Raw genomic sequence first — 25056 nt, forward strand, 5'->3', positions numbered from 1 at the left:
ATGTCTGGACTGCACGTTTCCCGCCTTGAAGTCCTGAATGTTCATGTGAAGATTACTTCTCTGAGCAAGACAGCACTGTCCACGTCCAGCCCGACCCGACCCGAGCCCGAATGCTGGACCCAGAAGAGAGACCCGACCCGACCTGAACCCGACATATGTTGTCGGGTCTGGTCGGGTTCGGGTTGGGTAGCCGCGCTTTAGCTGCAGCCTCAACTATTTACTGCAACAACAACTTATATTTATTTAGAAACTTTAACGCTATAAAAAGTCCCAAGACACTTCACAGGAGCATTATAAAACAATTTATGACACCGAGCCACAAAAAGAGATATTAGGTCAGATGACCAAAGCTTGATCAAAGCGGTAGGTTGTAAGGAATGTTTTAAAGGAGGAAAGTGAGGTGGAGAGATGTAGGGAGGATATTCCAGAGCTTGGTGCCTAAGCAACTGAAGGTGCAGCCACCAATGATGGAGCAATTAAAATAAGGGATGCAAAAGAGGCCAGAATTGGAGAAGCGCAGATGTCTTGGAGGGTTGTGGGGCTGGAGGAGATTACAGAGATAGGGAGGAGCAAGGCCATGGAGTGATTTGAAAACAAGAATGAGAATTTTAAAATCAAGGCATTGCTTGACTGGGAACCCATGCAGGTCAGCAAGCACAGGGGTGATGGGGGAACGAGACTTTGTCCCGAGACTTGGTGAGAGTTAAAATACGAGTAGCAGAATTTTGGATAACCTCAAGTTTTGGAGTGTAGAATCTATATTAATGATTTGTATGAAGTACCGAGTACATTGTAGCTCAGCACAGTGGCGCAGTGGTTAGCACCGCAGCCTCACAGCTCCAGCGACCCGGGTTCGATTCTGGGTACTGCCTGTGTGGAGTTAGCAAGTTCTCCCTGTGTCTGTGTGGGTTTCCTCCGGGTGCTCCGGTTTCCTCCCACATGCCAAAGACTTGCAGATTGATAGGTAAATTGGCCATTAGATATTGCCCCTAGTATAGGTAGGTGGTAGGGAAATATAGGGACAGGTGGGGATGTGGTAGGAATATGGAATTAGTATAGGATTAGTATAAATGGGTGGTTGATGGTCGGCACAGACTCGGTGGGCCGAAGGGCCTGTTTCAGTGCTGTATCAATAAACAAACAAACAAAAGCAAAATATTATTTAAATGGAGAGAGATACAGAATGCTGCGTTATAGAAGGATCAGGGTGTCCTCATACATGAAACACAAAAAGTTAGCAAGCGGCTAAAGCGACTAATTAGGAAGGCAAATGGAATGTATTGCAAGGGGGATGGAGTACAAAAGTAGCAAAGTCTTGCTACAGCTGTACAGGTTATTGGTGAGATCACACCTAGAGTACTGTGTACAATTTTTGTCTCCTTTATGGAAGGTCCAGATAAGCTTCACTAGGCTGATTCCTGAAATGAAAGGGTTTCTTATGAGGAAAGGTTGAGCAGGTGGGGCCTATACTCATTGGAGTTTAGAACAATGAGAGGTGATCTTACTGAATCATATAAGAATCTTAGGGGCTTGACAGGGTTGATTTTGAGAGGATGTTTCCTCTTGTGGTGGAATCTGGAACTAAGGGGGTATAGTTTCAGTATAAGGGGACTCCCATTTAAGATGGAGATGAGGAGGAATTTCTTTTCAGATGGTCATGTATCTTTGGAATTCTCTATCTCAGAGAGCAGTGGAGGCTGGGTCATTGAATATCTCAGCCTTGAATATATTCAGATTTTTTAACACTAGGAGAGTCGAGGGTTATGGGGAACAGGCAGGAAAGTGAATTTGAGGCAAAGATCAGATCAGCCATGATCTCACTGAATGCGGAGCAGTCTCAAGGGGCTGTATGGCCTACTCCTGCTGCTACTTCTTATGTTCCTTTGTTCCTTACCTTCAGTTCTTCACTCACTAGCTCGCATGCGCACACTTCTTCACTCGCTCACCAACACAGATGTATTCTCTCGCTCACTCACATGCACTAAGCCACTCATTGAGTCGCTCAATCACTGTTTCCACTCTTATTCGATCTCACACACACACTCACAAACCCACAAGTGTAGCCACTCTTTGATATAACACTCACCACTACTTCACTCACTGTCACACTCTCATATGAATTCACTTATATTAACATTCTCCTCTTGGTGTCTAAGTTAGATCATTTAAGCAAGAACTAGCACCCTTGAGTTAAGATAGGGTTGTCAGATTCATTTGGGGTACAGGCAATCCGACCAGCTAAAGGGGCCAACACCACAGGATTTCCTTTAACAAGAGCCCTCTATAAGGAAAAGCAGGATCTCTATTTGCTGCATTAATGCAAACAATGCCAGGCAAGAGACCTGTCTCAGCAACAGGATCTTTACACCATTGGAACCTTTACCAACTCGCACTGCCTCTCTGTAGCAACGATTGGGCAAACTTATTCATCTGTCGCTAACTCTTTGCTAGTATTACAGTACCATAAACTTCTTATTGATTAATTCCACCATCAATGAAAGATTGTTCTGCGATAATAAAGTGACTGTCATTGGAGGCTTGAGAAGTAATGGATTCTGACTTGGGGTCCATTGTGGGTGTGTAACTATTACACATTGTGGCTTGAATTTGGGGTGGGGACGTGATCGATCCTGGCAGGATTCATATTCAAAAAGTCTTGGTTTCCAGGCCAGGTTAAAATGTTCTGCAGGTTAAATTAGGCCCACCAGCTTTATGATTGATATTCTCTAAGTTTGGGAAAGGAACATAAGCCAAGGTTTCCCATTCCCGATGACTATCCAGTGACCCCAGCTTCTGGACATTGAATGAGGACTGGATTGCAGGATTGGGTTTGGCTATGGTAATCCTTATAGTTGTGAATCTGCTTGACACACTATCTAGACTTGTATGGGGAAAAAAAAGGTCACTTGAGATAAGTACCTACTAGCTAACAATGCCTGAGTCAATGCTTTCAGGAAAGAAGAGGAAAAATACAAAATAAAGCCAAATGTTGAATAATACTTTAACAGTAGAGTTAGAATTTGTAGCAATCTAGTTTCCTTCAAAGACACTAATTGATATTCCTGAAAGTCTGAGAATGAAAAGTATTTAAAGTAAGAGGCAATAACTGGCTGTTAATAACAGTTCTTATTCAGAAGTAGGAGTCCTAGAGTCATTTACGGCAAAGAAGGAGGCCATTCAGCCTATCAAGTCCATGCTGGCTCTCCATGGAGCTACTCAGTCAGTCCCACTCCCCCGCTCGATCCCTGTAGCCCTGCAAGCCTATTTCCTTCAAGTGGCTATCCAATTTCCCCTTGAAGTCACTAATTGTTTCTGCTTCCTCCACTCTTGTGGGCAGCGGGTTCCAAGTCATTATCGCCTGCTGCGTAAACAAAAGTTCTTCTTCTTATCCCCCCTGAATCTCTTGCCCAAAACTTTGAATCTGTGTCCCCTAGTCCTTGTACCATTAGTTAATGGGAAAAGTTTTTCCTTGTCTAACTTATCTAAGTCTGTCATAATCTTGTACACTTCTATTAAATCTCCAAGTTTGGTGTCATCAGTAAATTTTGAGATTCTACTCTACATTCCAAGATCTAAGTCATTTACATATAGCAAAAAAAGCAGTGGTCCCAGCACTGGCCCTGATCTACCATCTGTAGTCTGAAAAACAACCATTTACCAAGACTTGTTTTCTGTCCTTAAGCCAAATTTTTATCCAATTGGATACTGACCCTGCTATTCCATGAGCCTCAATTTTGTTACTTAATGACTTAATCAGGCATATACAATGACAACCCTAATTTAGGTAGTGCGGTTTTAAAATAACAAGTTATTTTCAGGGTGGCTGCCAGATAATTCTGAGAAACAAAGTAAGGTTTTGTAAGAATATTATGCGTTTGCATAATTGGAGACACACACACACACACACACAATGCACCTGTTTCACTTGTATGTTATGTGAGTGCATACGTCTCTACACATCCCAGTTCTGTTTTTGGACTGGAGAAAAATTGGGCTACAATATTTTTTAAAAGGAAAAAGACTTTGCATGTCTGTATCTGCCAGACCACAGAAAATAGGTAAATCTGCATGGGTAGTAGATCTGTATGAGTGTAATGTGCTATGAAATTGGGCTTATATGTATACTCACGGAAACTATTGGTAATATTCGTAGAATTCCTAAACTGTGTTTAATTTCCTGGAGGGGTGGGGGAACAATTTTCAACAAAACATTGTTTAGTTTTTTATTTCAGGGTAAAAGAACAGGTTGTTGCTTCTTGATACCACACACAAGTACAGAATGTTACTTTTCAGCATCACTGTTTTATGTTTTGGCCAAAATAAATCTCATTGCTGCTGAACATTGTTAAAGAAAGTAAACAAATGCTCACTCCCCTGACTTAGTCATATCTAATTTACATTGGGGCCCTGATTGTGATGCAATGAAGGTTGAATTGTATCAAGTGAATGGGAGTTGTTCTGTTCAATTGCCAAAGATCCTTCATATACAGTAGCAAGAATTTATGGGTGTATTCTCTTTCACCACAGAAACCATGCAAGACCTACAGAACACAACAGTCTTTGCTACGTGCCTAATCTAGGCAAAAGGAAATTTAAGTTACTTTTCCCATTAGTTGTGGCACTGGTCTGGATAGAAAATGTAGGATTTTAATTTAAAATCTGGAGAATGTTGAATTATGTGGGCAAAACAGATCACAGAAATTCATGCTTCAGTTAGGATTATATCCGCTGGAGTTCAGAAGAGTGAGGGGGGAATCTCATAGAAACCTATAAAATTCTAATAGGACTTGACGGGGTAGATGCTGGAAGGATGTTCCTGGTGGTGGGGGAGTCCGAACCAGGGGTCATAATCTAAGGATACGGGATAAACCTTTCAGGACTGAGATGAGGAGAAATTACTTCACCCAGAGAGTGGTGAGCCTGTGGAATTCGCTACCACAGAAAGCGGTTGAGGCCAAAACATTGAATGTTTTCAAAAAGGAGTTAGATATAGCTCTTGGGTCTAAAGGGATCAAAGGGTATGGGGCGAAAGCCGGAACAGGCTACTGAGATGGATGATCAACCATGATCATAATAAATGGCGGAGCAGGCTCGAAGGGCCAAATGGCCTCCTCCTCCTCCTATTTTCTATGTTTGTATGCTTAAACTATGTAATGCTCTGGCTAGATCACACCTTGCGTACTGTTCCCATTCCTGGTCACCACAAGGGAGACATCCAAGCACTGGATACAATGTGGTAGAGAAGCAACTGGGCTGTTCCCCAGCGTTAGAGATCTGAGTTATCAGGGAAAGCTGGAAGAACTTGGCTTATTTAGTCTTGCAAAGGAGTTGTCCAATTTTCTGGAAGTATGTAAGATATTAAGTGGTATGGAAAAGGGAATTCCTGAAAATTACTTTGAATTGTTTGGGTTGGCCTAGTAAAAGGCAATTTATGATAGATACCAGGAAGCTGTGCATTCAAGCAAGCTGTGATCAACATACGAATTAGGAGCAGGAGTAGGCCATACAGCCCCTCGAGCCTGCTCCGCCATTCAGTAAGATCCTGGCTGATCTGTTTGTGTTTCAAATTCCACACTCCCATCTACCCATGATAACCCTTGATTCCCTTGCCTAACAAGAATCTATCTATCTCTGCCTTAAAAATATTCACTGACCAGTAGAGAGTTCCAAAGTCTCTCAACCCTCAGAGAAAGAATTTCTCCTCATCTCTGTCCTAAAAGGGCGCGCCTAATTTTAAAACAGTGTCCCCTAGTTCTGGACACAACCACAAGAGGAAACATCAAGTGGAATAGACTCCTGAATAGAACAGTGGAGGTGAAAACTCTGGAATTACTTAAGAACCAATTGGATACTGTAGGGGAAGTTTTGGTTGCACTGGTTGGATGAACTAAGAATGGCCTCATCTTTTGGAAAGGATGTTTGGAGGTTTTAAAATAATCCAAATAAAATGTTAAATTCGAGGCCACAGTAAAAAGTATTCTATTAACAGACTGCTGTTAGATTTTACTGGGCTTGTTTTTTGTTTTTGTATATCAATGTAACAGAAATATTGAATAGTGAAATGTAAATAATCCTTACTAACTGATTTTATAATTGAAAATGAAGACAGCAGGTTAGCTCACTACTTATGTCACTGAACTGGATCAAGCCTGGACCCATGAGGCATAATTTTCTCTGCCAACTATCAGAAGCCAAAGCAAAATTTCTCTTGCTGACCTTTTGAGCAAGATGACCTACAATTCAGTACTGATTGGCATTCATTGTAGCTACAGGATATCTGGTGTGAGCAATCTCATACTGAGTTGCTTTCTTACAGTTGTTACAAAGTAGAGCAATCTTCATCCTGTATCTAATTCATGCTTGAATGTAGGATCTAGTAAGGTTCCTTTTTATTTTCTCTCGCCCACTCCATATTTGCAAGGACCCCACTAAATTAGTACTTTGATACTTTTCCTTTCCACAAATTTGACCTGTTGCTATCAAATTTGTATGTATTATAACAGTTGATTTGAGTACCCACTTAATAAGAAGACTGTTAATATTCTACAAATATAATGAATTTTTAAAACTGGAATGTGTGTAAATGATAACCGTTTAGGATTTCTTCACTAATGCCACTATCCAGAAATTGTTTTGAGCCTATGATTCAAAATATTCACAATTCTCAAAAGGATAAAAGTATCAAAAATTATCTGGTGGAATTGATATGATAGGAAAACAAGATCGGGTAAGTGGAAATTACTTGGTGGTTGATGAGCAATTTGAAATGTTGCATTTAGATTTAATAGAGGTGTTTAAAATCACGCAGGATTTTGATAAAGTAAATAAGGAGAAACCATTTCTAGTGGCAGAAGAGCCAGTAACTTCAGGACATAGATTTAAGGTAATGCTAAAATAATATAAGGTGAAATGAGGAGAAATTTATTTTATGCAGAGTTGTTATGATCTGAAAATGCACTGCCTGAAAGGATGGTGGCAGCAGATTCAGTAGTAACTTTCAAAAGGGAATTGGATAAATACTTGAAGGGAAGAAAATCTGCAAGGTGATGGGGAAAGAGCAGGAGGGTGGAACTAATTGGCTAGCTCTTTCATAGAGCTAGCACAGGCACGATGGGTCGAATACACCCTCTGTGCTGTATCATTCTATGAATGTAGTGGGTATGAACATTGTAATATGATTCCTAAAAGGCTCAGTTGCTTTAAGCAGTAAACAGCTGGACCACATAGACTAGTGAGGTCTTAGGTTAGTTCCTGGTCTGTGCTGCTTAATCTGATCTTTGCTGGGGTGGCAGTAGAGGTGCTACAATTGGCTTTTGCACGATTGGCTTGAAGAATACAGTCAGGATTCCTGCTCCAGATATCCCTCACTAGATAATGCATTTGAATGGATAAGGACAAGAATGAACCAAAATATGACTATTGAATCTTACAACAAAGGAGGCTATTCAGCCCATTGTGCCTGTGCCGACTCTTTGAAAGAGCAATCCAATTTGGCCTACTGCCCTGCTCTTACTCCATACCGCTGAAAATGTTTCCTTTTCAAGGATATGTGATAAAATAGCCTTTTAACACTCACTCCGTAGGCTGAAAAAATGAAGAATGGCCACCTGGGCAAAGTACCAGAGAGTGCTTGAACGGATGGAACTGTACCCCAGTATGAGATAGTGGCTTCAGGAGTGAGTGTAGGGAGAAAAAAGGGAAAGAAATTGGCAGGAAAAAAGTGCAATGCATATGAAAGGAATAACTGGTGTTGAAATCACACTGGTAAGCACTACAAAATTATTGGGAACTTTTTTGTTTTGGCTTGTCAGAGACTTTAGTAAATATATTGTTTTGTTAAGATGATATATTTATTTAAAGGTCATTCCTATGCTTTGGTGAAAATATGGCTTGCACGAAAGTTTAATATGTTATTTACATATATATTATGGCATTAAATGTTTAATCTTGCATAATTTGGCTGACTCTTTTATTACTTGTTTAGTGGTAACGTCACATTTGTTACACTAAAATCAATTCTGTATTGTAGAGTGACAATATATGTTAAGCTGTAATGTGCAATAAAGCTACTGTTTGTAGACTATTTGCGCGAATCATTTCAACTGAAATTTGTGAACCCTTTTTAAAAACAAAATGACTGCCCTCACTGCTGTATTATTTTTGTATTTTGGTGGAGCTCTGATTGTAATGCCTCAGTTTGAGCTATTTCAGACTGTTTATTCAGATTGAATAAATAATTATTCAAACAAAATAAAATTAAAATTGATGCAGATGCTGAGGTGGTTAAATTCTATAGATTCATAAAGTGATGTTACCCAAGCAAGGTCTTCTAATAAAGGAGTGACCCCATCGATCTCTTCCTGCCTGTGCAAGTCCTGCTCACCTGAGTTTCCTTCCATCCAATCCTAGGCGTCCTGGGAGAGCTGGCCAACAGCAGTTGGACTCCGAATCGCAAAGTATTGAAGGGGTACTTCCAAAGCCACTAAGAAGCATACAGACTGTGTCGCAGGACAGTTATGGATCTTCTGTTATTCTCAAAATACCAGTGACTCGATCAGCCCAAAAGGGTGAAGAACCAGTAAGCAGGAATGAGGCATCTATTACATCAAACTTAGGACCAGCATCTCAGCACCGTGGACAGCACTTAATACTAGCCAGAGAGGCCCCCTGGGCCAAACCACATTATGAATTCAATTTAGAACATGTAAAATTCAGGGGAAATGATACATCTGCAGATACCAAGGAACTTCCTTACAATCAGGTTACATTTCAGAGAGGATCAGTTCAGACAAAGCATGGGAAGAAAGATCAAGGCCTTTCCACTTCAGTGGATTTGAAGATACCACAGGTTCGGGGAATGGATCTCTCTTGCGAAACCCATGCCACAAACCATTATAATTGTAGTCCATTGCTTATGAATTCACAGATTGAAAGTGCACTGCACAGGAAACTCAGAGTGATCCTTCCCAAGCAGAATTTGTGGCACAGGAAAGGGGTGGTGAGCTTGGTTGATGGAGGACATGATTCCTGGGGCTCAGATGCAGACCAGCCAACCTCTAGTAAGCAACACGCCACATCTGACCAAGAAGGCGACTCGAAGCAACCCAGAAAAAAGCGAGGACGCTACCGACAGTACAACAGTGAGATCCTTGAAGAAGCTATTGCTGTGGTGATGAATGGGAAGATGAGCGTCTCAAAAGCCCAGAGTACCTACGGAATTCCTCACAGCACCTTGGAGTACAAAGTGAAAGAGAGGCTGGGTACTTTGAAAAACCCGCCAAAGAAAAAGCTGAAACTCCTCAGTCCAGAGCCTCAGGAGTTGGATGACGAGCTAGAACGTAGTCCTAGCAATTCAAAAGTTGAGTAGGGTTTGTGTTGGTGCTAGAACTTTGTGGTACCTAGGTGAGCACTAGTATAGCACAACAAATATTTGAAATTATACCATGGTGGTTGGGGAGGGTTGGAAGTAGGTTGGGAACAAAGTGAGAGTTTCTTTGCTATTGAAAATACCAATTACTATCTGTTTAAAAGTAGCCAACTTTACAGCAGTACCAAAACAAAAATACTGAGAAATTTTGAAATCTAAAATTAAAAAAAAAAAGAATATGCTGGAAACACTCAAGTTCTAATGAAAGGTGAAACATTAACTCTCTCTCCACAGATGATGCCAGACCTGCTAAATGTTTCAATTATTTTCAGTTCTTATTTGCAGCAGTACCATTCTGGTCCAGAGAAAAAGTCTGAAAGAAATCTCTTTCTAAATGCTCTCTGAATCATTGTGCTTTTTTTCAATGCAGTAGCAAAGGAGTTTGTACTGAATATGAGACAGACTTCTGAAGCATTATAACTCGCATTATTAAGGTGAATAGCACTTATAGCCAGATCAGCAGTCAACATTTACACAGATTTCTATAAAAGAGTTGGTAAATAGGATGTCGGTAACCTATACTGCAGTCCAGGCATTGGTTATAGTATTAGTGTTTCCTACTCTCCATCCACTCAAGAAATTCAGTTAACGTGCAACTGAAATTTTTTCATATGGGTATTCATATTTCCAGTTTAGAAATAGATTGAGAATAATTACCCCAAACTATATCCTGCCCCTTTTTGATTTTATTTTGGAATTTGGTCCATCAAACTTGTCAGTGTTTTAACTTTTAAAAATTCATTGAAAATGGAAAATTTGCTGTACACTCGACTTCCCAAAATAGAATGTATAATATCTAAATACAGAATTGTGCAATAAAGGAAAAGGTCTTATTGAGTCTTGTTTGACTTGAACTGGAGGGGAAATATCTAATACATGGCGTGTGCTGGTAATGCAGGATTCCTACAATGCTTTGCCTCTCCCCACCCAAGAGAAAAAAAATATTTTTTAAAAATGTTTGAAAGGAAGGACAAAGTGTCCCTAATCTCATTGCTTGCCTTTTGATCTCTTATCGTTTGCTGGTGCGAAACCTAATAGGCGGGGGGGGTGGGGGGCGGTAGGGAGGAGAACATTTATCACATTTAGGAGCTAATTATGTGCATTTTTATCACCGCAATTGATGCTTATTGGAGATAATTATGTACATTTTTCGACAATTTATATATCAATTCCTGTCTTTAATTTTTCCCCGTTTTAATTAAAATTAAACAGGCACATGCTGAAGCCTTCTAACACTGTAGCTGCAGATTGACAGTTATAGTAACCAGTCTGGGAGATGTGCTCTGTCCTGAGCCAATGGAGGGTGATATGGGCGGGTCTCCTCAGGTCCCTTTCACCAAGGCTTGTGGACTCCTGGGATGTAATTGTAGTTGTACCTTTTTTTTGAAAAAAATTAAGCCTTTTGACAAATTTCTCTTAATGGAGTTTAGAGACACTGGAATGATTGTGACCTGGAAATCATCTATATGAAATGTAAGTTGCTTTGAGAGACTTATTGAGCTCAGGAGAGAGAGTATGGCTATTTTGACCCACATATCCTTTTTTTAAAAAAAAATCATTCCCTGGTCGTATAAATTATTTTTAAATTCTTAACAAATTGCGATGGATTAACAGAACGGTCAGGCAGTGGAACAGAGCATCCTAACTGTTTTGTTATGGCTGCGCTTTTATTTGATATCATTGGAAACAGGCCTCGCTAAGAGGCAGCGAGGAGCGTAGCACTCGAAACCACAAAAGATTGTACCACTGTACGGTCAAGTAACCCCCTTCATGTTAATAGCTAAGTATTTAACTGTGCAAGGTTAATTAACTGTTAAAGCTTGTTTAAAACTCGCTGTTTCAATGTGATTGGATTAAAGGGCGAAATTTTGGAATCCCTTCCTTCATTAACACTTGCTTGTTTGACGATTTATGTAAAATTCGGTGTACAAGTTCAGTGTGAGTATAAAGAGTTTCAGTGCTGTATCTCTAATCTAATCTAATAAAGTGGAGCCTTATAGTTCAGTGATGGTTCACCAATATGCAAGTCTTGCTGTAACAGCATCTCTCTACTTGGAAATGTTTAAAAAAAAAATATCAAGTTTAGATTCGTACAGAGCGAGTCCTAAAATGTTTATTTTCATACAAATTGTTTTTTTTCCCCAGAGTAGGAGCATTAGTGAATGTGGTAGTTCCTTCTTTAATAGGGACCAGCAATTTTGTAGTATTTGTCACTGAGACACATGTTGGACACTCCAATTTAGTAATGTTCTTGGAGCTGCTAACTGATTATTTGGTAAGCTTTAAAACTATAGTGTCAGTTTTGAAATATTCACATTTGATTAATCCATTTAGTTTGCATATGAAAGCTAGATGTAATTTCAAAGTAGTGGGTGAGACTTAATTACCTTAATTACGGACTCCACAAGAGGACACAATATGGCTTGTCCAGATTGATCAAGTGAACCTTTGGTTTCTTAGATAAAAGCAAAATACTGCGGATGCTTGGTTTCTTAGGCTGTGTTCATATGAAGATGGCATAATTTTCCTCCATCACCACACCACTCTGCCATCAGAGGATCAGAAAGAGTTTATAGATATAAAGTTGTAGCTTTTTAACATTGTGCAGGAATTAAAATATTCCTAATCCTAAAATGTGGGGTATGGTTTGCATTTTGTCTTGGAGTGACAGGTGTTTTTTTTTTAGGGAAAAAAGTTTTATAATGCTCTAACTTCAGGATGAAAAGGCCATTTGTTATGCTAGTGTAACTCTGCAGAATTGAACAATGAACTGACAAAATTGGAACTAGTAGAAGTATTGGCTGTTAAATTGTTTTAAAATATATTTTCATTATTAAATGGGCTTTAAAAATCTGTTCAGAACATATCTCCGCAATTTAATTTAAAATAAAAAAAACTAGACAAGAAATAGTGAAACAATGTTGGGCAAATTTGAAGAACATAATATATAACCTTGGTAATAAGAGCAGCAAACTGTAATTTTAAATTGATTGGTATGCTTGACATAATTTAAAGTTATACAATGTATATTGGGTTAGATACAAAATTGTGGATTAAGATTTATATTTCCACAAAGTAACTTTAAAACAATTAATTATAAAATTAGTTTGTGTAAATTTTTATTCTAAGCACACAGCGAGCAAAACTAAAAAGCTTGTTAGGTTGGCTTTATTAAAGAATAAAATCATCAATTTACTTTATTCTCATTATACTTCTGTGCCAGAAGTAACATAGAAATGTGGTAGTGCAGCCATTGTAGCATCAGTGTGTGGTAGGACTCAGGCTTGTTCAACTGCTTCATTCGACCATACTACCCAGTTTATATTCTCAGGTGTGCTGCTATGGTAAAATGTTCAATTGGTCACACAGGGAAAGAAGGGAGAGAGGGAAATTTGAAGGGGCACTTATTGCTGGCCTGCTGTTGTGAACTTCGAGCAGTATTGTTGGGGGCTGCCCTTATTCCAGAGGTACGTGGCAGTCACATCTGCACAGGAAGAAAGAGGAATTAAGAGGATTTTATAACTCTTGGAAGTAGCACTTTTGATGCTGGGGAAGGGTTTGATGTGTTTGTATGAAATTCCTCTTGCTCTTTTAGTCGAGTCATTAATTTAAAATAAATAGGCCATGTTTCTACTCAGATGGTACAGAGAGGGATTTTGTAGGATGCATTAACCGCTGGTAGGTTTGGTACCATTTCAGGGCTTTAGTGTTCCTTAAAGTAGATCAACAGGTGGTGTGGGGGGTGGGGGATGTACTTGAGTTAGTCATGCATAGACTCTGGATGGTCTGAACTTGATGAACAGAATAACATTTTCTCGCTCTGGAGTTGTTTTCTTATGAATATTGCTGTTTTACCTTAAGTTACTGCGGCAGTTCATACCTTCTGCCATTTTCACATTCAAAGTAAAATTTAACTGGAATGATGAATTAAAATAAGCTATTTATACACTGTTGTGAATTGACTGGCTTTGAGGAGTAGGGCTGTTAACCTAGGATGTTTTTGTTCCATTATTTTAATGGTGCAGTACAAGAGGATGGCTCATTTGCTGTTGAAACATTGTGTTTTGTTGACTAATTTTCTTGATCTAGTTGACTAGTTGTAGTTGACTGTTGACAAATCATGAAAAGTGGTCACTAAATTAAAGCAACAATTTTTGATTTTGATAAACATTAGGTTTTGTGGCTTTATGCACCCACTGAAAAACACAGTTCAGTATTAGTCAGTGTTAAGTATCAACTGATCACTTGGCTACGTACAAATGCGATTGACTAATAGATACTTCTGTTCCTGTTGATTCGAAGAAGTTGACAGAAACTGATGCCGCTATAACTTTATTTAAATACAGCATTACTATAGAACTGCAGTTTTGCTGCCTAAAAGCAGTTTATTTTAAACCCTCTAATTTTTCCAAGGATATTTCATGGTACTTGCATACACGTTGTTTACTTTTACTGAAAGAGAGGGTGTTTAAGATTTGCATCTAAACAAATTAAATGTTGATTGAGTTGTCGCAAATGTTCTATTTAGCATGGATATGCACCAAGATAGTGACCATGGAGCTTTTAAATTTACTCAGTTTTTCACATCTTGTTTGTGTTAAACTACTTGGTGCTTCTCAAGATGTAATACTGGTTGCTTAACTGGAGACCATATTAACAGCCATTACTTTTGTTAACGTCCAACCATATATTTGTTGAGAGGGAAAGGCACTGTAAAATTTCCTACGTTTGGAAATGCATAAGTAGTTTACTAGCATGGCACCAAAAGAGCAGAATGGTGCTCTGAAGTCGCATGCTCTGACCAATGTTCTTTTGGGGCCCCAGCGTCAATCTAAAAGTACCTTAATATGTGACAGTGAAGTGCTCCAGGCCTTTTAAAGTCATTCAAGAACTCTAATAATTTCAGCCTGCACATGCTGTAAGGAAGGTGTTAATGTGAGAGTGGGGTTTTTATATCACTTACTGTGATAATTGTGATAAATTTAACAGATGATTAAATTGGACATTTCGGTACGCCTTACCTCTTTTTTTTTTCTTAAAAGTCTGCATTTAATTATAAAATGTGTTGCAGTAGTTGAACTGTTGTATATTTTTACGCCTAATTTGTGATTTATTTATTTTTATGCATTTAATTTTGAAATAGTTTGTACATAAATCGACTGGTAAAATTTCTAGAACCTGATATCCAATTACCAAAGCTTGCACGTGGTCTTGGAGCAGATCACAACTGTGGTTTTTGTGTTCCCTAATGTTCCCTTCAGTTACCAGATGCATTTAAGTTTTGTCATCTGATGTGACTGCCTTAAAACATACTATTGTGTATCTATAGGAATAGTTAAAACAATTCCTCGGCTCTAAATATAAGGGGGATGGGGGTGACATCAAGCTGCCAGTTAACAAAATATATTTTGACCAGAGAATGGCTTGGGGATGGATCTGAATCAAAACAGAAGGAAAAAGATAGTAGATTGTATGCTAGTGCTCACCTAGAACACAGCTCATGTCAGTGAAATGGCTGACAATATTGTGCTGGTACTGTAATTGTCTTAATACTTCATACTTAATTACGCACAGCTACTTCACGTTAAATGGTGAAAATGGTACCTTCACTGTAATATTGTATTAATACGGGACTTTCTCACCTCTTTATGATTAGTAGCCTTGTAGCCTTATTTATAAAGATTCATAACCCACTGTAGTTATATTGCTGTAGCCGTTTACTGTAGGTGATTTTTGTTGAACACTACTCATTCGCTTCCTTTGTTAAAGCATTATTTTTCCCAAGAATTGCTTACAGAAACTGCTTGGTTCCAGTAATGTAAAATTCTTCATGAATTCAACAGAAAAGACTTCTAAGAACATTGGGTTTTGAAGAACACAAACACTTGTGCAGCTTACACTGATGTGTAATTGCCAGCTTTTTATATCCCGAATCTAATAGGCTGTCACATTAGACAAATATCATCTTCAGGCAAAATGTTTTCAGGAATTCATATTGTTTCTTTTGGAGAAGAAACGTGAGGAAGAAGCTCTCCTGAATTTTTCATATCCGTTTCTCTGCAACTTGGGAAAAAATTCTGTTGAATTATTTATGGCATTTTAAATGAATTTATTGTTTAATGTAAAATGAACTGATTGTGGCCAACCTCTGCCTCACTTATTTATTTATTATTTTTTCTAAAGCACTAAAATGAAGTGTTATCTTGTCATTTTTGCTAATGTATTAAGCTGGTATTCCACTTGGAATGCTTACTTATATTTTAAATATTTGACACCAGTGCTGGAGACATGTAGTTTCTGGGAGGTTTTTTTGAATGTTTGAAATTGAAAACATTTATTGTTACTTCCCAGGTTACTGATTATCTTCCCTTTAGACAGTAACATTTGGCAACACAAAATACATTCACAAAATCATTCCCTGGTTTAATACATCTTGCTAAATTTTGGGTGGCTTGTTTCTGTGCCTGGTGAGAAAGAAAGGATAAAGAAGAGGTAGAATAATGGAAGCTAGGACATTCTACCCCCTACTTATGGTTTTGCATGAATACTGTAGTGTTAAAAAGAATGCAGTAACATTACTAAAAAAAAATCAACTGGGCACATCATTCTGTTAATAGAAATGAAATCCATTCTAAATCAAAAGTTTTTTTTTCAAAAAAAGGTTGTCACTGGGGGGAAACTGTTAAAACTGTATTAACTAGATGTAATTTCTATGCTGTAACATTCAGTATATTTGTTGCATCAATATAATAGTTACGCTCACAATATGGGGACTAACACTTTTCTCTGCTAGTAAATTAACAGGGCATCATTATTAGCAGTAATTGGAGGACAGCATGCTGTGGCCTAATCTCCAGGTAAATTACCCTTATTACTTGCCCTTCAATCACCTAATTTGTTAAAATTATGGTAAATTTAAATCATCTGAAGAGTCCTTTTGGGAACTGGGTTTGGACGTTCAATGCATTTCCTAGACAGCATGGACCCACAATGTCATACTGCTCCTAATCTGGCACTAAACTGATAATCTCACTTCTATAGCTGTGGGAAATGGAAAAAAAATCACATTGGTAGAGAATGGCATGTTCTGAGTTTTGGGCTGAATTGTTTTGGGGCACAGTGTATGGATTTTTATACTGTGTATCATAAGAGTCTTGTACCTAATTTGGCAGTGCTTGATGCTGTCACTGGGTGCTTTAGACGGAAAGAGTTCTATTCTGGAGCACTGATAGCTCCCATCTCATGATGAGCACCAATAAAAGGGAAAAGTAGCAATATTGGCTTTTTTCCTATGAATGCTAGGCAAACTGCATTCATTCTTTGCACATTGTCATAATCTGCAGTGTGTTTTCAGAGAAATCTAGAGAGAACTGTACTGTCGCGTAACAGCGACAGCTTGTATTTTATTTAGAACCTTTTAACATAGAGAAATGCACCAAAGTTCTTCATAGAAGTGGAATGAAAACAATTAAATTTGCAAAATAAGGAAGAAAAAGTTGCTATCTCTGCCTGCCTTGAAGCTGGATGGGAAAAGCGTTATTGAAACAGGATGTATGTCAAAACACATCCTGCATGTCAGCACATTGGAGCACCTTCAGCAGTAATAGGAGCACAGGCTTAATGTCCCCAAATGTTAACCTGCTCTTTTAGCCCTAACTGGTAAATAGCCTAGGGAGAAAATAGAAGGATTTCCCACCTTCATCAAAAAAATGCTATTAGTGAATTGACCTCTGGACCTCCTTGTCCCATTAGATGGTGTGCATCAGTTCTGAGATCTGTATTAAAAGCTGGTATTCTAATTGTTTTCATTCTTGATGCATACAGTATTCAATTTTATACCTCTTGCAGATTTTGTTTAAAGGTAGATTGCAGGCATCAGCTCCTTGCAAGTCCTGAACCGTTATAATAGCTAACCACGCAGGTTTATATGCCTCAGTCAGCTGGTGTTGCTTAAACAGTTTACGGTATATCAATTTAGAATATGTTGCAGAGATGGAGGAGTAAAAGTTCTTATTTCCATCAGTTTTTATATTTTTTTTGGTCTGGTATGGGTCTCTGAATTTAATGTATTTGCATTTGCAACAAATCATTGCAGATTTTGAATCAAGCTCTGAATTCCCCTTCCAATCTCACATTTTGAAAATGTATCAACTTATTTTCGCAATATTTCCCCCCAAAATTGTGGCATCAAGATTTTGTTTAACTGTAATTTTAATTTATAAGCTGTATGATGCACATTTTTGTCTGACTTCTAATCCAGATAAACAGGTTGCCATGGAAACTATGACTGAGGCTTTAAAGAGCTGTTTCAGGTCAGGAACAAGGCACCTTATTTGTGAAACAAATTGGATGGCTAATAGTACAACACAACTGTAAAGAGCAGAGCAGTTTTGCCAGTAGTAACTGTATATAAGACATGATTTGTGAAATTATTTCACACCTGCATGTTTGAAAGATTGCAGCTTTGTTTTTATTTTGCCTTAGTTTAAAAAGATTGAGTTTATCTATGCTGGAAATCTAGTTGTTTCCTAAATGATATATTGAACAAGATTTCTTTTCACTATCAGTGAGGGGATTAGAGTGGACAAAATTCTCAGACATCCAATTGCATCATCATGCTTTGCTCTTCACAAAGTTCTTGAGTTTGATTTGAATTAACATTGGTTCAATATGCTGTTCAGAATGGATTCATTGTGCCTAGCTCTTCAAGGTATTCTTACTGTATAAACTCTTTTTTTTAAAAAAAAAGGAACTGTATGTCATTTAAAATCTGAATCTGTTTCAAAACATAGATGGTAGATTGAAGTTTGCAATGTATATAGATAGAGCAGAATGAAAGCGATGATTTACTCTTAACAGTGCAGTATTTTTCAAGTGTTTACGGATTGATATCACTCCTGTATGTTTCGGTGACCAAATGCTCATTCCATTTCTCCGCTTTATTACCTACAGGTATTGACTACTGTAGTGCTCCTCAGTATTACACAATACTGTTTTTGATTAATACAGCATTTGCATTTTACTGTCATTCAGATCTTTTTTTAAAAAGTTACCCCCTTCCCCAGGCAAGCTTCCTACATGCAGAGGTCTTCAGTTTATATCAAAAGTAGTTTTTAATATCATAATTCATAATGTCATCTTTGTCTGTGGTGTTACTAGGTTTATTTAGTGTATTGGTACAAACAAGCTTTAGGGAAAAATATGTTTTAATGGTGTGTCAGTGCACATATGTGATAATTCATCATCTCAAATCACTTCCATCACTACCACAGCCAGTAACCATCAGTACTTCTGGAGTTACAGAACTCCAAAGACTCTGTGCTGCCACAGCTGAATTTATAATTGCATTCTGTGTCTTTTTCACAATTCAAGTGGACATAATGTTTCTCACTCCTATCATATTTTGTTGAAATCCTAGTGATAGTATTGTCTGTATTGTGATCTTCTGCACGATGGAGTTGTCCTTTATTGTAAGCCTGAAATTGTTCACCGTTAGATACTGAAGCCAGCTTATCAGTTGTTTTCCATCTCAGTTAACATACTACAATTAAAATGGTAATTTTTTCCTGATTTTGATTTTTGTTTTGCCATATTGGAGGGAAATAATCTTGACTGAGCAACCAATTAATTCTGTAGGTATAGTCCATCCTTCATCACAGTAAATGTGACTGAAAATTACCAATGGCTGTGTTCCAGCAACAGGCACATCCTCAGTGCTAGAAGACAAGGTTTGTATAAAATTACTTCTGCAGCACTGGGAGACTGTGGATAATGGCAATTTTCTGATTTCCCATGTAATGATTTGTTCAGGGCCACTAGGGAAAATTATGCTACATATGCAATCAGGAGTTAACTCCCAGCTGGGCTAAAAACTGGAAAATGACAACAGGCTGTATGTGAACTTAAGTCCAGTTCTGTGCAATCCCCAATATTACTTTTAACTTGATATGGCTCGGGGTTCTAACCAACTGAGCTCTTGCTTGCAGCCATGAATAGAGACTAAAAGATCTGAGGTTCAATCCCTTGTCTGTACTGAGTTACCAAATCTTCGCTCAGCCACCAGTTGGTCGGCTACAGTTAGCCAGAAGAGAACCCAGCTGGAGATTGGTGCTGTTGTGCGAGTCAGGTCTTTGGTTGTGATTCCATGTATGATTGAGTAATCTGCAGATAGTCACTGGCCAGTACCTTTTGGAATCACCCCAGCAAGATCCATGTACTGAAGAAAGGAGAGAAGGAAAGTTGCAAAATGTATATGAATTATTGTTTCAATGTCTTTGTTTTGAGTTATTAGTGAAAGTGGATTATATAATATAATATGTTCCTTCCTATAAATGTACTAAATTGCAACCCAGTTTAAGAATTCACATTCTCAGGGGTTGGGGGAGTCACTACATTAGGGAAGGTTGAGGTTGGAAATAATTTCCCAAAAATCATTTACAGGAAAGCAGCCTTTCTTGGGGGAGAGGCGGGGTGGTTGCTGTAATGAACATTAAGGGTGTTCCTAAGGTTTTAAATATTCCATACTCTGGATATGATTTATGCTTTATTGTACCTGACAGCAATGATGAGAGACTACTTCAGAGCATTCAAGAAAATCTGGCTGCAGTATTGACTGTGAACATGTCAGGATTTTCAGAATAATTTGTCAGTTTATTATAGCTGCATTTGTTCCCTGTTTCAAAGCAGAAAAATGGACTGTACAATATATATCTGAGGCCCCTACTTTGTTTCCAGGTCTATGGTGTGTGCAGTATATTCCTGATATAAAATGTCTGTTTTTCATTTTTTTTTTAAAAATACATCTGATTCTAATATTTATACTTGGAGTGGGAGAGGGTGAAAGTAGCGGGGAGGAATGAGACAGAAAGGTAGGCTTTGTTTTTTGATGTGCATCTCATCTGTGCATTGGTTTCACAAGCAGCTTGAAACTCAGGTATTTTTTCTCTCAGTTTTCTCTGTCAGTTTCCTGCTTTCCAGCACCTTGCCCAAATGGCCTTTATTTGTGTGAAAAACATTGACTATGAATGTTGGCAAGCTGTTTAACCGTGGCTGGCATCTTAACAGTGCCTGATACTTCTCTTACCCAACATCAGCATGTGCATTCTCTTTCACCTTCCCACTCCTCCCACCCCTTGCAAACACAGCCCAAAGATACCAAATTATAGTAACCTTACTGTTACCCTGGCTAGGGGTCTTGAAACTCAAGCTTGATTATCTGGAAATTTTTTGATGAATTGTTTGCAGTAGAAAACACAAATCAGGTATCTGGATTACTGGGAAGTATTAATCTATTATTGTGGTAAGAGATGAGTAGAGCCATGTGTGAAGATATAAATGCTTAAAATATGGAATACTTAAATTCCCCAGTTACTTTTTACATTCCTTTGCCTTCTCCACGTATTTTCCTTCATTCTGCTGGGTTACTACAGCTTTTTAAGTTTCTCATACAGTCACAAGTGCCATTTTCTTTATACACCTATTAAGATTTTGGAATGTGATAAGCAATTTTTGTCATTTCGTTAGTAAGTTGTATGTACTTCTATGTACAAGAGGAATGAAGGATACAGGATAAAATACCACTAGCTGCGATTCATACCTGATTATACTCTTAGCAACAGATGAGTTTGTATCAATGCCAAAAGTCAGATGCAAATTGTATCATATGACTCCTCATCACACATTCTAATTATACCACATGTTAGTTAAGCAATTATAATCCAAAGAAATTGATGGAAATGTCCCATGTTAAATGCAGGCTATGTTGATTGCAGACAGATTCCAGTCATGTCATTGTAACTTGTCACATTTATAATGTCCCTATAAAATACAAACGATATTTCACAAGAATTATAGTGGTTTGTGTGGTACAATGCACACATCACATTGGAAAGCAACAGTTTTAAGAATGATGGAGGAAAAATGGAAAAGCTGTATGAACTGTCACTACTTAGATGCACATCAAAGAAACAAACCCATATTGGTTTTAATCCTTTTGGTTGTTTCAATTGTATTGGCGTGCTGTACTGTGTTTTAATGTTAACTGTAAGAAGAATAAGTGACTTTAAAAATAGTAGCACCTCTAACTATTACTGTTTTAAAAAAAAAAAAATCCTCAGGGACATTTGACACACTACTTCAAAACCACTTAGTGCAGGTACTTTAAGCTAGATTGTTAAATTTAACAGTGACATTTTTAAGTGTTACGGCACATCTTTTGGTGAATGTTGGTTTTACTCAGTTTAACAAAAACTTAGTCTGCCCAACCGAAGCTTCATTTTTTTCTACACTGTGCCTCTGACATTTTATAGTGGCATTCTGTCTCTAAAATTGTGTATTTCTGTATAGACTTCTTGGGCTCTGTTTTCTGAACGCACCATATTTCAATAGCACTGTTAAAATTTTTAAAACATTTGTAGAAATTCTGTTTATAATTGCCAATTTTTAAGGTTGGGGCTTGAGAAACAGAATTTCAAAGGAAACAATTTGTCTGTGCTGGTTTAGGGCTTTTCAAGTGCAACCATCTACTGTAGTCCTATTTCCCTGCTTTTTAATATTTTGCTGCTTCAAGTCTTTATCAAATTCCCTCCTAATTGTGACTGATTTTTGCTTTCTAGCCACATATGGTAAAACGTTTCATATTCTAATAGCTCTTTACATGGCAAAGATTCCTTTTAACCTCATTCATGCTTTTAGTACGAATCCTAACTTTGCTCCCCATTACCAATTCATCAACCAACAGAAATAACATTTCTGTTTATGTTCAAACCTTCCATAAACTGCTGAGATATATTTCTTACACTTTGTACTATTCTTTTGGGCCTCCTTATCTCGAGAGACAATGGATACGCGCCTGGAGGTGGTCAGTACTTTGTACTAGATCCACCATTAACCTCAGTTTGAGTGAATTCAGCCCAGTGTTCTTCAAAATCTCTCATCCTTGGTATTATCCCTTGTAAATCTGTATTGTGTAAAATTAGCATATACTACAGTGTGAAGAGTTATGGAACTGTATTGCTTTGTCATACACACAGAATTACATACAGTCACTTTTTAAAACTAAACCAACCCTATCTTTGGAGGAGTGGGGTGCTCTTGGGATATTGCATATTAAATTTGGCTGCCAACATCTAAGTACCCAGTAAAACCAGCTACTATATCCATAAATAGCGATATGTTGAATGAGTGAATCTTTGGGGTGGGGAAGAAGGCAGAGTTGGTGATCTTTGTACTGCAAATTTCAAAAGCTGGAGTTGACTTCTCCACCCACCCCACCAAGCCCCCGCACTTTAAAGGGAGATTTTTGATCCTGTTAGTGTAATAACACCAAGGGTGGGTTTGCATTGATCCAGTGGTGGGGCACATTTGTCTTGCTTATTTCTGTTTTTAAAAGATTTTGTATATGGGTTTAATATTCTCAGTTGCAAAAAAAACATGACCTGTTATGTGGAAATTACTTATTGGTATTAAATCAGATTTGCTGCATTTTTTCACGGGACCCTAAATTGGTGCTTTCTGCCCAGCCAATGCAAACACAATACTCCTAGTACAGTGAATTGTACTTGTTGATTACTTTAGTATTTGATTTAATCCAGCTGAATTGAAGTCAAGTCTGGCAGTATAACTTTATTTTCCCTGTACTCCTCTTTAGATGGCAGTGGCGAGGAGAGGTGTTGGTTAGGTTTCTCCATTACATGACTTCACAAAGCATCACAAATCAGGTGCCAGAATATAGAATGGCCATTTTAGCATGGCCCTGCACAGTACACCATATCATTAGCTTTTCTTATAGCACTACATTCCCTCCCCAGACCTCATCCCAAAAATACAACAGAGTTCAAGAAATTTCTGCAAAGACTTGCAATGTGGAATTCTGCATGAACATACAGATTTGTGTTGTGTAAAACATTCATTTACAGACAATGGTAGAAATTCATTCATTCAGTTACAGCTAAAAGTTTTAAATGTTGGGAATCTGAAATAAAAACAGAAAATACTGGTAAATGCAGATCAGTAAAGAGCAAAGAATAGGTTCATGTTTCAGGTGGGACTCTCCAGCAGAACTTGTGCGGTCATAGCACCTTCCAGCAAAAATGGCAACAAAGCTTTCCGGCTATATTGATCAATATCAAATATGCTTAATGTCTCAGAATTATACACTGTCATTTTAATAAACTTTACCTTTTAATGTCAAAAGCACATTACCTCAATCTCACATTTAAGCAATTTTTACTAGTGTTGGCTGCAGAATATTCAGTGTAAGCTACACCTGCTAACCAGTTGAGTTGAGAGTAAGATGTGTGTGACGTGTCCAGCACTCCTTTAATAACCTGTAATGTCGCTGCATGTTACTTTAGTGCAGGGGTGTTTTCTAATGAGGGCCATAATCTTGAGCAGTAACTTGCTTAAGGGTTATTTGTCTCTCTCTCTTAATAAAATGGCCTTGGTGATGGAGAGGTAGAGTTATGATTTAAAGTCCAGTGACATGTGGTGCTGCAAGTCTGCTGAGGTACGCATGTGACTGCAAACAGCCCAGCCGGATTTTGAGCACTGATACCTTGACAGTTCCTGATACTGCCCCACTCTCAAACTAGCTCATCTTCCCAGGTTCAGGTAATGTTCAAAAAACGGGTGCCCATTTGGTCTGCTTGACCTTGTATTATAATAACAGTTTACAGTCTGAAAAAATTGTATTAACTTTTTAAAAACTTATTTTGCAGTTTATAAATGTATTTCTTGATTCTGTGTCTGTTTATTATCAATGTCTTGTACAGGTGTTGTGGCACTTATGATTTTTTTTGCACTACTGTTAATTTGTTTTAAAACTGGAAAGTAATTTCAACTTGGAATACTGAAATATGCTGTGTCTTACTGTAAGTGACCAGTACTTTTAAGATTTTTTTTGTAATTTGTGTGGTCCTTTGCGTTGTACAGTATGTTGGAAAACATTGCTTCTGTCCCTGTGCATGTGAAATTTTTGATTGTTATTGCATAAGAGTAACATGAAGTTTTAACAAATAAATTCTAACTGTAATGTGTTTGTAGTACTCACTGGTTGTTTTAGGCTCAGCTTCGGTACAAAAACACTATTCTTCTAATAAATTTTGTTTGTTAAGTTTTATGCTGTCTGTTAATTTCCTTTTCTATCCTCAAAGTTTTGCTTTGTTATATTCCTTGAGCATTTTATTCTCTGAACAGCTGTCAAAATGGCGCAGATTCCTGGCAATCTTCCTATTCAGTTTAAACTTTGAAGCAATCCAGTTGTAATTGCAACCCTCTCGCCTGTATCTGACTTTTAAAAAAGCTTATATTTTGGAGATATTTAGTATGGCACCAGGAAAAACAAAGAATTGAAAGAAAAAATGTGTTGCCTGTAAGTCAGAAAATAAACTTAGAAGAGAATAAATTTATCTGGGTTGTTCAGGGCCTGAAAACCATTTGGGTTGAAGGCAGTCATCACCATTGAATCTCGGAAACCTTTAGGTACTTTAGTACCCACCTTTAGAATTTAATGTTGCTAACATCTGGAGGTAGATCATTTCCGTCGTCTTTGATTTTGTACTTTGTAATGTTGCTTGTATTATATTTTCATCTAACTTGCAAAATACAAAATCAATATTTTTTAATCTAAA

General features: G+C 37.9%; 3 protein-coding genes across 3 annotated transcripts in view; 2 read left to right on the forward strand and 1 right to left on the reverse strand.

Annotated features, from left to right (window-relative positions):
• lcor (ligand dependent nuclear receptor corepressor) lies at positions 1 to 24462 on the forward strand. The gene is made up of 5 exons (XM_068053292.1): positions 1 to 165; positions 2452 to 2545; positions 3135 to 3365; positions 5167 to 5236; positions 8410 to 24462. The coding sequence occupies exons 1-5, from the start codon at positions 1 to 3 to the stop codon at positions 9365 to 9367; spliced, it is 1518 nt and encodes a 505-aa protein (XP_067909393.1). The 3' UTR covers positions 9368 to 24462.
• wu:fc17b08 (microtubule-associated protein futsch) overlaps positions 10609 to 25056 on the forward strand; it is a 47710-nt gene continuing 33262 nt past the window's right edge. The window contains exon 1 of the mRNA XM_068053142.1: positions 10609 to 10900. The gene's annotated coding sequence lies outside the window, so the exon portion shown is untranslated. The remainder of the gene's footprint in view (positions 10901 to 25056) is intronic.
• Positions 15652 to 25056, reverse strand: part of LOC137380790 (slit homolog 1 protein-like) — a 382190-nt gene continuing 372785 nt past the window's right edge. Inside the window, exon 37 of the mRNA XM_068053147.1 lies at positions 15652 to 21244. Coding sequence (XP_067909248.1) covers positions 21234 to 21244 — 11 coding nt within the window. The 3' untranslated portion in view covers positions 15652 to 21233. The remainder of the gene's footprint in view (positions 21245 to 25056) is intronic.

Source organism: Heterodontus francisci, chromosome 20 (assembly GCF_036365525.1).
Source record: "Heterodontus francisci isolate sHetFra1 chromosome 20, sHetFra1.hap1, whole genome shotgun sequence".
In the NCBI taxonomy this organism is placed as follows: Eukaryota; Metazoa; Chordata; class Chondrichthyes; order Heterodontiformes; family Heterodontidae; genus Heterodontus; species Heterodontus francisci.